Here is a 14,935-nt window from a genome sequence, read left to right as displayed (position 1 = left end):
GTGTAAGGCTCGATGCCCCATAGCTGTTCCCTGGAGCTGTAGGAAGAAGGACCCCTTAAACAGAAATATGTTATGAGTCAGTGCAAATTGGAGCAGTTCAAGGGCAAAGTTAATCATATCTCCCTCCATATTAGACATCTCCAAGAAAAATGTTACTGATCTAATGCCATCATCATGTTTGATGGAGGTGTATAATGATTCAACATCACACACGACCATCAGTGTGTCTGAGTTAACCTGTATGCCATCTATTTTACGGAGTATGTTCGATGTGTCTTTCAAGTAGGATGGCAATTCTTCAACTAGTATCATGTGCATGACTGTGGCAAACACCGCTTATGATCAGCGGTGAAAATATCCTTGCCCGTCAGAGAGCCACGGTTCCCACGCTGTCATAAGACAGCGTGAGCACTCAGATGTGATCGAAGGTATAAGTTTTACCTCTGGTCATTGGTGTCAGCTGATGGGACTACAGCTCCCATCATCCGACACCTGTTGCCGATAATAACAGCAAGTGCAGGAGCGGCTGATGGGTGTAATCATCCGCTCCTGCGCTGTAAATAAATAGTTAAGAAAAAACAGCGTTGGTTCCCCTGTATTTTTGATAACCAGCCAGTCAAAGCTCATAGCTGAGGGCTGCAACCCTCAGCTGTCAGCTTCAACAAGGCTGGTTATCAAGAATAGATGGGTCCCCACACTGCTGTTTTTTTTTTAATTATTTTAATAAATAATTAAAAAAAATGGCATGGGGTCCCCCCATTTTTGACAACCAGCAGTGCTAAAGCAGACAGCTGGGGGTTGGTATTGTCAGGTAAGGGGCCTGACCTTAACCCCATAGAGAACCTATGGGGTATTGTCAAGAGTTAGATGAGAGACACCAGACCCAACAATGCAGACGAGCTGAAGGCTGCTATCAAGGCAACCTGGGCTTCCATAACCCCTCAGCAGTGCCACTGGCTGATCGCCTCCATGCCACGCCGCATTGATGCAGTAATTGATGCAAAAGGACCAAGTACTGCATGTATTTACTGAACATACATTTCAGTAGGACAACATTTTAGATTTTACAATAATTTTTCAAGCGGGTGTTATAAAGTATTCTAATTTACTGAGATAATGACTTTTGGGTTTTCATTGGCTGTAAGCCATAATCATCAACTTTAACAGAAATAAAGACGTGGAATAGATCACTCTGTGTGTAACGACTATAGAATATAGAAGATTCACTTTTTGTGTTGAAGAACTGAAATAAATTAACTTTTTGATGATATTCTAATTTTATGAGATGCCCCTGTATCTATCTGTGTGTCTTTTGAAGAATATTTCTTTTGAAAACGATGTGTAAATGACAGAGAATTTCTCTATGTAAAAGCTCATGTTCAAATCGCAGTTCATTCGGATGTAAATCGGATGCTAGTTGTGAAATATCGGATTGTACTGACATGAAAAACGCATGACACTTACATTACACTCGTCTGACTTTGAGGGAACAAAATCGGACTGATTTTAAAATCACTAATGTGACTCCGGCCTAATGCTGATTTACAGATAAGAAATAGAAAGTGAAAGCTGTTTGGGAAGTGTCGGCCTCCACTTTGTGCTGGATCACAGCTGCCATGTGAATCAGAGACAAAGGAGAAAATCTGATTTGTGAAGAGTCAGGAAATCACAACCCGGGAACAGCGAGAAGTTACCGGCGTGATCTGTGAATTCGGAGAAGATCTGCGAGGCCATGAAGGGCTTCCTCTGCCTCCTGCTCCTCTGCCTCTCAGGTCAGTGCTTCCCCTTCTCTCTTCACATGAAGGTTTACGAAAACAAACCCCAATAATTTATCTCTGGACAGATGAGGTCGGATCACGTTTCCTATCGAACGGCGACGTCTGTATTACATAATATTACACGGATTCTGGATCTGCCTTCCTAATACACCGAGAACCGTAATAAGACGGATGTGATAGTTTAGGTGTGACTCTGCATTAACTGTTTATGGTTTGGATGTCCCTGTCATTTTATGGCTGACGTTACATAATTCCCATATTTAGATTGAAGAGGATAATATAAGGAGAGGCTGATAACCAGAAGTAAAGGTCCCGCACTAAGGCAAAGTTCACACGGGGCGTTTTTTATGCTAATTTTCAGCTGCGTTCTAAAGGACCAGCAAAGCCTATGAGATTTCAGAAATCTCATGCACACACATTGGTTTTTTTGTTATCAGTCTTTTGGGCTTTGCATGGTTTTTTTTTTTACATACTGTACAGTATGTCACTTCTTTCTGCATTTTTTCAGCGTTTTTCATCCATTGACTTGAATGGTTGGTAAAAAAAACACTGAAAAAATGCACTAAAAACGCAAGTATCACGTTTTGCTGCGGATTTTTTTGTGCCAAAACCTGATTCTATGGAATAGGACTTTGTTTTTCAACACTAAGCATTATCAGCATGCATGAGACAAATCTAGCATGCCAAAACCGCAGCAAAAATGCAACACAAAAAAGGAAAACATGATTTTTTTCTGCAGCTTTCCTGCCAAGAGATCAGCTTTTGCTGCAGAAAAAAAATGCTGAAAATATGCCCAGTATGAAATTACACTCAGAAAGTATTTACAGGTCAGTGATACTAATAATATCGGAATAATCATTATTCTCTAGCACCATCATATTCCGCAGCACTGTACAATTCAGAGGGGACTTGTACAGACAATAGCGGACATTACAGGAAAACACCAAGAGGAGTGAGGACCAGAGCAACAATCTATGAGGTAATGGGGGGGACACAAAGGTAGAAAAGTGCTTGTCATGTGCGGTCCAGCCATCAATATAACACATAAATAGGGATATTCAAATAACGGTGCATAAATCAGTCATCAGCCAGAATCTGTGTAAGTCCAAAGTGCTACTGAGTGCAGAAGCAGATGATCAGAGTTACCAGATACTGAGGATAAGTTAAGAAATGAGAACAGGGAATAATTAGATTAATGAGATGAGGTGATAGACCAGTGAAAAAAAAATGTGTTTTTAGGGCACGCTTTAAACTGTTGATACTGAGAAACTGGAGGTAGCTATCGAGGTCGCGACCATGACTGGGCCCATGCTGAGCGGACACCCACCAACGCCAGCATCTATTTATTATTATTACTATTATTTACAGTGGGGCAAAAAAGTATTTAGTCAGTCAGCAATAGTGCAAGTTCCACCACTTAAAAAGATGAGAGGCGTCTGTAATTTACATCATAGGTAGACCTCAACTATGGGAGACAAACTGAGAAAAAAAAATCCAGAAAATCACATTGTCTGTTTTTTTAACATTTTATTTGCATATTATGGTGGAAAATAAGTATTTGGTCAGAAACAAAATTTCATCTCAATACTTTGTAATATATCCTTTGTTGGCAATGACAGAGGTCAAACGTTTTCTGTAAGTCTTCACAAGGTTGCCACACACTGTTGTTGGTATGTTGGCCCATTCCTCCATGCAGATCTCCTCTAGAGCAGTGATGTTTTTGGCTTTTCGCTTGGCAACACGGACTTTCAACTCCCTCCAAAGGTTTTCTATAGGGTTGAGATCTTGAGACTGGCTAGGCCACTCCAGGACCTTGAAATGCTTCTTACGAAGCCACTCCTTCTTTGCCCTGGCGGTGTGCTTTGGATCATTGTCATGTTGAAAGACCCAGCCACGTTTCATCTTCAATGCCCTTGCTGATGGAAGGAGGTTTGCACTCAAAATCTCACGATACATGGCCCCATTCATTCTTTCATGTACCCGAATCAGTCGTCCTGGCCCCTTTGCAGAGAAACAGCCCCAAAGCATGATGTTTCCACCACCATGCTTTGCAGTAGGTATGGTGTTTGATGGATGCAACTCAGTATTCTTTTTCCTCCAAACACGACAAGTTGTGTTTCTACCAAACAGTTCCAGTTTGGTTTCATCAGACCATAGGACATTTTCCCAAAACTCCTCTGGATCATCCAAATGCTCTCTAGCAAACTTCAGACGGGCCCAGACATGTACTGGCTTAAGCAGTGGGACATGTCTGGCACTGCAGGATCTGAGTCCATGGTGGCGTAGTGTGTTACTTATGGTAGGCCTTGTTACATTGGTCCCAGCTCTCTGCAGTTCATTTACTAGGTTCCCCCGCGTGGTTCTGGGATTTTTGCTCACCGTTCTTGTGATCATTCTGACCCCACGGGGTGGGATTTTGCGTGGAGCCCCAGATCGAGGGAGATTATCAGTGGTCTTGTATGTCTTCCATTTTCTAATTATTGCTCCCACTGTTGATTTCTTCACTCCAAGCTGGTTGGCTATTGCAGATTCAGTCTTCCCAGCCTGGTGCAGGGCTACAATTTTGTTTCTGGTGTCCTTCGACAGCTCTTTGGTCTTCACCATAGTGGCGTTTGGAGTCAGACTGTTTGAGGGTGTGCACAGGTGTCTTTTTATACTGATAACAAGTTTAAACAGGTGCCATTACTACAGGTAATGAGTGGAGGAAAGAGGAGACTCTTAAAGAAGAAGTTACAGGTCTGTGAGAGCCAGAAATCTTGATTGTTTGTTTCTGACCAAATACTTATTTTCCACCATAATATGCAAATAAATTGTTAAAAAAACAGACAATGTGATTTTCTGGATTTTTTTTTCTCAGTTTGTCTCCCATAGTTGAGGTCTACCTATGATGTAAATTACAGACGCCTCTCATCTTTTTAAGTGGTGGAACTTGCACTATTGCTGACTGACTAAATACTTTTTTGCCCCACTGTATATAGCACCATTGATTCCATGGTGCTGTACATTTGAAAAGAGGTTACATCAGGGCCGGACTGGGACTAAAATTCAGCCCTGGCATTTGAAGTCACACAGGCCCACTTGTCACATGGTGACTGTATAATATATTTGTACACTTGTAGGTTACAAGAAGTGAGGGGAGTGTAACACGACTATATAACATATAATTACAGCTGTATCCAGCATTACAGCTCAGTCCCCATAGAATGTAATACAGCACAGCCCCCATAGAATGTAATGCAGCCAGCCCCCATAGAATGTAATGCAGCACAGCCCCCATAGAATGTAATACAGCACAGCACCCATAGAATGTAATACAGCACAGCACCCATAGAATGTAATACAGCACAGCCCCCATAGAATGTAATGCAGCACAGCCCTCATAGAATGTAATGCAGCCAGCCCCCATAGAATGTAATGCAGCCAGCCCCCATAGAATGTAATGCAGCCAGCCCCCATAGAATGTAATGCAGCCAGCCCCCAAAGAATGTAATACAGCACAGCCCCCATAGAATGTAATACAGCACAGCCCCCATAGAATGTAATACAGCACAGCCCCCATAGAATGTAATACAGCACAGCCCCCATAGAATGTAATGCAGCACAGCCCCCATAGAATGTAATGCAGCACAGCCCCCATAGAATGTAATACAGCACAGCACCCATAGAATGTAATGCAGCCAGCCCCCAAAGAATGTAATACAGCACAGCCCCCATAGAATGTAATACAGCACAGCCCCCATAGAATGTAATGCAGCCAGCCCCCATAGAATGTAATACAGCACAGCCCCCATAGAATGTAATACAGCACAGCCCCGATAGAATGTAATACAGCCAACCCCCATAGAATGTAATGCAGCCAGCCCCCATAGAATGTAATGCAGCACAGCCCCCATAGAATGTAATACAGCACATCACCCATAGAATGTAATGCAGCCAGCCCCCAAAGAATGTAATACAGCACAGCCCCCATAGAATGTAATACAGCACAGCCCCCATAGAATGTAATGCAGCACAGGCCCCATAGAATGTAATGCAGCACAGACCCCATAGAATGTAATGCAGCACAGCCCCCCATAGAATGTAATGCAGCACAGCCCCATAGAATGTAATGTAGCCAGTCCCCATAGAATGTATTGCAGCCAGCCCCCATAGAATGTAATGCAGCACAGACTCCATAGAATGTAATACAGCACAGACCCATAGAATGTAATGCAGCCAGCCCCCATAGAATGTAATGCAGCCAGCCCCCATAGAATGTAATGCAGCACAGCCCCATAGAATGTAATGCAGCACAGGCCCCATAGAATGTAATGTGTTGTGAATTCCGTTCTTGCGCTCCCTCCTGTGGTTTTGAGTGGTATGGCTGCTTCTTGGATTTAGCTTCAGCAGCTGTTTTCACTGATCGTCTTTCTGGCTCGGCTATATTAGTCTGGCCTTTTCCCTCATTCAATGCCAGTTGTCACTGTTCCTGCCTGGAGTCTTTGCTCTTAGGATTTTCCTGACTCTCTGACCAATTCAACAAAAGCTAAGTCCTTGCTTGTTCTTTTGCAGTTCTCTTGTTGTTGACTTGTTGTTCACCTCTTTCTATGTTTTGTTCATTTGTCCAGCTTATCAGTATGGATCTATTCAGCTAGGCTGGAAGCACTGGGCAGCAGAGTTTGCCCTCCACACCTTTAGGGTATGTGCACACGTCAGGATTTTTTCCTGACCAAATCCTGAGATTTCTGCCAGAAATCCGCGTTTTTTTTTGCGCGGATTTCCCGCGGAAATTGCGTGTTTTTTGCGCGGATTTTTTGAGGATTTTTTTTAGAGCATGTCCGGATTTTTAGCGGTAAGCGTTTTTTTTTGCGGAAAAAAACGCTTACATCTGCACAAAAAATCCGGAATGCATTCTAAATGATAGGATGCAGATTTTTAGCGTTTTTTTAATGCGGAATTATAGTGTTTTTATAGCGAAATTCCGCAAAAAAAACGCTAAAAATCCGGACGTGTGCACATACCCTTAGTCAGGTGTGGAGATTTTTTGCATTTCTCTGCGGTGGACTTTTTCTAGTTTTTATTACTGACCGCACAGCTCTCTGTCCTGTACTTTTTTCTATCTAGCTAGAAGTGGCCTCCTGTGCTCAATCTTGTTTCATACTACGTATGTCATTTCCTTCTCCTCTCACAGTCATTATTTGTGGGGGGCTAATCTATCCTTTGGGAATTTTCTCTGAGGCAAGATAGGTTTCCTGCTTCTATCTTTAGGGTTAGTTAGTTCTCCGGCTGTGACGAGATGCATAGGCAGCGTTAGGAGCATTCCACGGCTGCTTCTAGTGTTGTGTTGAGCTTAGGGACTGCGGTCAGTATAGTTGCCACCTGCTCAGAGCTAGACGCATGTCGCTCCTTAATCACCAGACCATAACAGTACAACTGGCCAAAAATGAGCTGATTGCCTCTCTTTAGTTTGTTTGGTCATTTTTCTTCCTCTTGATCTCTGGGTGATTCGGGATTTGGATGCAGGCATGGATGTTCAGAGTTTATGTTCTCGTGTGGAGCACCTTGCTGCACAAGTAATAATAATAATAATAATAATAATAATTTTTATTTATATAGCGCCAACATATTCCGCAGCGCTTTACACATTATAGGGGGGACTTGTACAGACAATAGACATTACAGCATAACAGAAATACAGTTCAAAACAGATACCAGGAGGAATGAGGGCCCTGCTGCTCGCAAGCTACAAACTATGAGGAAAAGGGGAGACACGAGAGGTGGATGGTAACAATTGCTTTAGTTATTCGGACCGGCCATAGTGTAAGGCTCAGGTGTTCATGTAAAGCTGCATGAACCAGTTACCTGCCTAAGTATGTAGCAGTACAGACACAGAGGGCTATTAACTGCATAAAGTGTATGAGAACATGATGCGAGGAACCTTTTTTTTTTTTATAAATAGGCCACACAGGGATCGTTAGGTTAGTGCATTGAGGCGGTAGGCCAGTCTGAACAAATGAGTTTCTAGGACACGCTTAAAGCTGTGGGGATTGGGGATAAATCGTATTAACCTAGGTAGTGCATTCCAAAGAATCGGCGCAGCACGTGTAAAGTCTTGGAGACGGGAGTGGGAGGTTCTGATTATTGAGGATGCTAACCTGAGGTCATTAGCGGAGCGGAGGGCACGGGTAGGGTGGTATACTGATACCAGGGAGGAGATGTAGGGTGGTGCTGAGCCATGGAGTGCTTTGTGGATGAGGGTAATAGTTTTGTACTGGATTCTGGAGTGGATGGGTAGCCAGTGTAATGACTGGCACAAGGTAGAGGCATCGGTGTAACGGTTGGTGAGGAATATGATCCTGGCAGCAGCATTCAGGACAGATTGGAGCGGGGAAAGTTTGGTAAGAGGGAGGCCGATTAGTAGAGAGTTACAATAGTCCAGACGAGAATGAATAAGTGAAACAGTAAGAGTTTTTGCAGAGTCGAAAGTAAGAAAAGGGCGAATTCTAGAAATGTTTTTGAGATGCAGGTAAGAAGAGCGAGCCAGTGATCGGATGTGGGGGGTGAATGAAAGGTCAGAATCAAGGATGACCCCAAGGCAGCGGGCATGTTGCTTTGGAGTAATGGTGGAGCCGCACACGGAGATGGCAATGTCAGGCAAAGGTAGGTTAGTAGAGGGAGAGAACACGAGGAGTTCAGTTTTTGACAGGTTAAGTTTCAGATAGAGGGAGGACATGATGTTAGAGACAGCGGTAAGACAATCACTGGTGTTTTCTAAAAAGGTCGGTGTGATATCAGGAGAAGAAGTGTATAATTGGGTGTCGTCAGCATAGAGATGGTACTGGAAACCAAATCTACTGATTGTTTGTCCAATAGGGGCAGTATACAACGAGAAGAGGAGGGGGCCTAGGACTGAACCTTGAGGAACCCCAACAGTAAGGGGAAGGTGAGAGGAGGAGGAACCAGCAAAACATACAGTGAAGGATCGGTCAGAGAGATAGGAGGAGAACCAGGAGAGAACGGTGTCCTTGAGGCCGATGGAGCGGAGCATAGTGAGGAGGAGCTGATGATCCACAGTATCGAATGCTGCGGAGAGATCCAAGAGAATTAGCATGGAGTAGTGACCATTAGATTTAGCTGTTAGTAGGTCATTAGAGACTTTAGTGAGGGCAGTTTCAGTAGAGTGTAAAGAGCGGAAGCCAGATTGAAGAGGGTCGAGAAGAGAGTTATCTGAGAGATAGCGGGTAAGACGGGAGTGGACCAGGCGTTCGAGGAGTTTAGAGATGAAGGGAAGATTAGAGACAGGTCTATAATTAGCGGCACAGTTTTGATCGAGGGATGGTTTTTTAAGTAATGGATGTATGATGGCATGCTTAAATGAGGAGGGAAAAATACCGGAAGTGAGGGAAAGGTTGAATATTTTTGTTAGGTGAGAGGTGACAGCCGGGGAAAGGGACTGGAGGAGATGTGACGGAATGGGGTCACTGGTGCAAGTGGTCGGGCGAGAAGATGCAAGGAGCCTGCTTACTTCTTCTTCTGTAACTGCTTCAAAGTCAGAGAGTGAACTAGATGCAGTGGGGGAGGGAGGACAGTGCATGGTATGAAGAGATTGGGAGATGATTTCCTGTCGAATGTGGTCAATTTTTTCTTTGAAGTAATTGGCCAGATCGTCAGCACGGAGATCCGTGGTTGGGGCCTGCTCTCTTGGGTTCAGTAGGGACTGGAACGTGTCAAAGAGACGTTTAGGGTTATTGGACAGGGAGGTGATGAGGGTGTTGAAGTAGGTTTGTTTGAAGAGGTGAAGGGCAGAATTGTATGTCTTTAGCATGAACTTATAATGGATGAAATCTTCGGGTAGATTAGATTTTCTCCACAGACGTTCTGCGCACCTGGAGCACCGCTGCAGGAAACGTGTTTGCAGCGTGTGCCACGGTTGTTGCCGTCTGTGCCGAGTTGTTTTATGTATAGGAGGAGCAGCTTCATCCAGAGCACTTTGCAGGGTTTCATTGTAATGCTTCAGAGCAGAATCAGGACATGAGATGGAGAAGATTGGGGCCAATGAGGACTGCAAGTTCTTCATTAGTTTCTGGGTGTTAATGGCCTGTATGTTTCTATAAGTGTGGAAAGTGGGGGTGACCTGAGCGGGATGGCAGTTCTTGATAGAGAATGAAAGAAGGTTGTGGTCAGAGAGCGGGAGAGGGGAGTTTGTGAAATCATCCACTGAGCAAAGCCGGGAGAAGACCAAGTCAAGGGAGTTTCCATCTTCATGTGTTGGAGAGTTAGTATGCTGCGAGAGGCCGAAAGAGGAGGATAGCAATAAAAGGTGAGAAGCAGATGGGGAGGGGGGAGAGGCAATGGGGATGTTGAAATCACCCATGATTATTATTATTATAATAATTAATAATAATAATAATTTTATTTATATAGCGCCAACATATTCCGCAGCGCTTTACAAATTATACATTTTTATAGCGCCATGTATTCCATGGCGCTTTACATGTGAATACGGGGCAAATATAGACAAATACATTAAACATGAGCAGATAACAAGGCACACGAGTACATAAGGAGGGAGGATCCTGCCCGCGAGGGCTCACAGTCTGCAGGGGGTGGGTGAGGATACACTAGGAGAGGGAAAAGCTGGCTGTGCGGCTGTTCAGTAGGTTGAGGATCACTGCAGGCTGTAGGCTTGTCGGAAGAGATGAGTCTTCAGGTTCTTTTTGAAGGTTTCTATGGTAGGCGCGAGTCTGATGTGTTGGGGTAGAGAGTTCCAGAGTATGGGGGAAGCACGGGAGAAGTCTTGGATGCGGTTATGGGAAGAAGAGATGAGAGGGGAGTAGAGAAGGAGGTCTTGGGAGGATCGGAGGTTGCGTGTAGGTAGGTACCGGGAGACCATGTCACAGATGTATGGAGGAGACAGGTTGTGGATGGCTTTGTATGTCAGTGTGAGGGTTTTGAACTGGAGTCTCTGGGCGATAGGAAGCCAGTGAAGGGCTTGACACAGGGGAGAGGCTGGGGAATAGCGGGGGACAGGTGGATTAGTCGGGCAGCAGAGTGTAGGATGGATTGGAGCGGTGCCAGAGTGCTAGAGGGGAGTCCAGAGAGTAGGAGGTTGCAGTAGTCGAGGCGGGAGATGATAAGGGCATGCACTAGCGTTTTTGCAGTGTTGCGGTCAAGGAAAGCACGGATCCGGGAAATATTTTTGAGTTTGAGACGACAGGAGGCAAGGGCTTGGATATGTGGCTTGAAAGAGAGTGCAGAGTCGAGGATCACCCCGAGGCAACGGGCGTGTGGGACTGGGGATAGTGAGCAGCCATTGACATTGATGGATAGGTCTGGTGGAGGGGTAGAGTGAGATGGGGGAAAGATGATGAATTCTGTTTTGTCCATGTTCAGTTGTAGAAAGCGAGCAGAAAAGAAGGCTGAAATGGCAGACAGACAGTGCGGGATTTTGGTAAGCAAGGAGGAGAGGTCAGGTCCGGAGAGGTAGATCTGTGTGTCATCAGCGTAGAGATGGTACTGCAAACCGTGGGATTCTATGAGCTGTCCCAGGCCGAAAGTGTAGACGGAGAAGAGTAGGGGTCCTAGAACAGAGCCTTGAGGAACACCGACTGACAAGGGGCGAAGTGAGGAGGTGGTGTGGGGGAGGGAGACACTGAATGTTCGGTCTGTCAGATATGACGAGATCCAGGATAGGGCCAAGTCTGTGATGCCAAGGGATGAGAGGATTTGTAGCAAAAGGGAGTGGTCTACAGTGTCAAAGGCAGAAGACAGGTCCAGGAGAAGGAGGACAGAGTAGTGTCGCTTGCTCCTGGCAGTTAGTAGGTCATTGGTGACTTTAGTTAGGGCAGTTTCAGTTGAGTGATGGGAACGGAAGCCTGATTGTAACCGATCAAAGAGGGAGCAGGAGGAGAAGTGGGAGGACAGTTCAAGATGGACGTGTTGCTCCAGCAATTTGGAGGCATAAGGGAGAAGAGATATTGGGCGATAGCTAGACACAGAGGATGGGTCGAGGGAGGGCTTTTTGAGGATGGGTGTGATCTTGGCATGTTTGAAGGATGAGGGAAAGACACCTGTTGTGAGTGAGAGGTTGAAGAGGTGCGTTAGGGTTGGGATGAAGACCGTGGAAAGGTTAGGGATGAGGTGGGATGGGAGCGGGTCAAGCGTGCAGGTGGTGAGGTGTGATTTTGACAGGAGGGTGGAGAGCTGATCTTCTGTCATGGTGGAGAAGCTGGTTTTTGAGGAGCAGGGTTGAAGAGCTAAGAGGGGCAGTGGGCGCTGTGGGCCAAAGCTTTCTCTGATCGTATCGATCTTCTGTTTAAAGAAAGAGGCGAAGTCATCAGCAGAAATGAGGGGGGAGGGAGGGAGTGCGGGGGGACGGAGTAGAGAATTGAAAGTGTTGAAAAGCTGTTTAGGGTTGTGGGACAGGGAGGATATGAGGGATGAGAAGTAAGTTTGTTTTGCGGCAGTGAGCGCAGACTTGAAGCTGGCGAGGGACTGCTTGTATGCAGTGAAGTGGTCGGCAGAGTGGGATCGCTTCCATCTCCGCTCAGCAATCCTGGAAGCCCGTCTCAATTCTTTGGTAAGGCTGGTCAGCCAGGGCTGCCTGTTAATTGTACGTGTTTTACTGTGCATGAGTGGGGCGGCCGAATCGAGTGTTGCTGTTATTGTGGTGTTATAAAAAGTGGCAGCAGCATCTGTGTCATGAAGGGAAGCTATGTCAGTGAGAGGGAAAAGGGACTCAGAGAGTGATTGTAAGTTGAGATGTTTGAGATTTCTGCGAGGGTGAGTGAGTTTGTGGAGTGGGGGTTGCACACTAGGAGAGGAGAGGGACGAGAATGTCAGTAGGTTGTGGTCAGACAGGGGGAGGGGTGTGTTAGTGAGATTAGTAAGGGAGCAGAGGCGGGTGAAGATGAGGTCCAGCGTGTGGCCATCTTTGTGAGTGGCCTCAGAGGACCATTGAGTGAGGCCAAAGGAGACAGTCAGTGATAGAAGTTTAGAGGCAGCTGAGGTGGAAGTGTCAATGGGGATATTGAAATCACCCATGATAATAGTGGGGATGTCAACAGAGAGGAAATGAAGTAGCCAGGTGGTGAAGTGGTCGAGAAAGGTGGAGATGGCTAGTTCTGGGGGGCGGTAGATGACAGCCAGCTGGAGGTTGGAGGGGGAATAAATGCGGACAGAGTGCACCTCAAACGAGGGAAGGGAAGCGGAGGGTGGTAGCGGGATTGGAGTGAAGGAGCAGGTGTCGGACAGGAGCAAGCCAACTCCTCCACCGCATTTGTTGCTGGGGCGAGGGGTGTGAGAGAGGTGGAATCCGCCATAGGAGAGCGCAGCTGGAGAGGCTGAGTCAGAGGGGGTGAGCCAGATGATAAGGGTGGGGGTGTCACAGGAGAGAAAGTGTGGAAGCCAGGTGGCAAAGTGATCAAGGAACTGATGAGAGGGGCCGGGAGGACGATACACCACCGCCACTCGCATGGAGAAGGGGACGTAGAGTCTGACCACATGGACCTCAAAGGAAGGGAAGACAAGTGAGGGTACTTGGGGGATAACTTGGAAAGTACATTTGGGTGAAAGGAGCAGACCAACGCTTCCACCTGCTCTGTTGTCTGATCTTGGGGTATGAGAAAAGTGTAGTCCACCATATGAAAGAGCAGCAGCAGCGGTGGTGTCAAGTACAGAGTATTCAAGATTATGTGGTTCAGACTCCGGCCTTAGAGCCTAGAATTCCTACTCCAGATTTGTTTTACGGGAAAAGATCTAAGTTTTTGAACTTTAAAAATAACTGCAAATTGTTTTTTGCTCTTAAACCCCGTTCCTCTGGTGACCCCATTCAGCAAGTAAAGATAGTTATTTCTCTACTGCGTGGCGACCCTCAAGACTGGGCATTCTCACTTGAGTCAGGGAATCCGGCATTGCTTAATGTAGATGCATTTTTTCGCTCGGATTATTGTATGACGAACCTAACTCTGTAGAGCATGCTGAGAAAACACTGTTGGCCTTGTGTCAGGGTCAGGAAGCGGCAGAATTATACTGCCAGAAATTTAGAAAATGGTCTGTGCTCACTAAATGGAACGAGGACGCTCTGGCAGCAATTTTCAGAAAGGGTCTTTCTGAAGCCCTTAATGATGTTATGGTGGTTTGAGCGAATCTATGTCTCTGGCCATTCAGATTGATCGGCGCCTGCGCGAACGCAAAGTGGTGCACCATATAGCAGTATCCTCTGAGCAGAGTCCTGAGGCCATGCAATGTGATAGGATTTTGACTAGAGCGGAACAGAGGGGATACAGACGTCAGAATGGGCTGTATTTTTACTGTGGTGATTCTACTCATGCTATTTCTGATTGCCCTAAGCGTATTAAGAGGGTCGCTAGATCTGTTACCTTTAGTACTGTGCAGCCTAAATTTCTCCTGTCTGTGACCCTGATTTGCTCATTGTCATCTTTTTCCGTCATGGCATTTGTGGATTCGGGCGCTGCACTGAACTTAATGGACTTAGAGTTCGCTAGGCGCTGTGGTTTTTCTTTGCAGCCTTTGCAGAGTCCCATTGTCATGGTCTGCTGAGTTTCTGGGATTAGGTGGTTTTAGGGTTAACTTGGATGGCCTCACTCTGGGATTTTGGGAGGCTTTTTATAGCCTCATTGTGGAGCCATCCTCTGTCGCTTATACTCTGACTCTTGGCCGAGTGTGTGTGACCCTGTTGTGCCTGTATTTTGTGCCTGTGCTAATTTTTGCTTGTCTGGTTCTGATCTGGTTCTGTCCCCGTTTAGAGTTCTGTCTGTCCCTTTTGTACTGCGCTGCTATCTCTGTGTATGACTACTTGCTTACGTTCTGACTATTCTCTGCTCGTCCCTTCTGTACCGCGCCGCCCTCTCTGTGTCTGACCCCCGTTTGTACGACTTGAGTTTTCTTTTCCTCTATTTCAGGGTGCCTGTAGAATCCTGCATTTATCTTCAGTAGCAGGACGCTAAGCCCCGCCCCCTGTGGTCACATGATCGTAGGTCCTTCTGTTTCCTTCTACCTTTAGCTCTCTGCGCAGGTCCTATCTGCCTGAGCTTTCCCTGTGCCATCTGACCCCGGGATCTCCCACAGTGTGGGTGAGTCACCCTGCTCAGCCGTGGCAGCACGCCGCTGCTGACAGGGTTCTGATATTATAAGCGACCCTACTTTTTTAGGTTGGG

At 46.0% G+C, this 14,935-nt stretch overlaps 1 protein-coding gene across 1 annotated transcript in view; it reads left to right on the top strand.

Moving 5' to 3' along the window:
• Window positions 1-1,557: 1,557 nt before the first annotated feature.
• The window catches only part of LOC138645508 (uncharacterized), a 58,684-nt gene continuing 45,306 nt past the window's right edge, over window positions 1,558-14,935 (top strand). The window contains exon 1 of the mRNA XM_069734898.1: window positions 1,558-1,772. Coding sequence (XP_069590999.1) covers window positions 1,733-1,772 — 40 coding nt within the window. The 5' untranslated portion in view covers window positions 1,558-1,732. The remainder of the gene's footprint in view (window positions 1,773-14,935) is intronic.

Source organism: Ranitomeya imitator, chromosome 7 (genome assembly GCF_032444005.1).
Source record: "Ranitomeya imitator isolate aRanImi1 chromosome 7, aRanImi1.pri, whole genome shotgun sequence".
NCBI classification, from domain to species: domain Eukaryota; kingdom Metazoa; phylum Chordata; class Amphibia; order Anura; family Dendrobatidae; genus Ranitomeya; species Ranitomeya imitator.
Note: the sequence above shows the minus strand (reverse complement) of the source record. Positions and strands in the feature narration are given on the sequence as shown.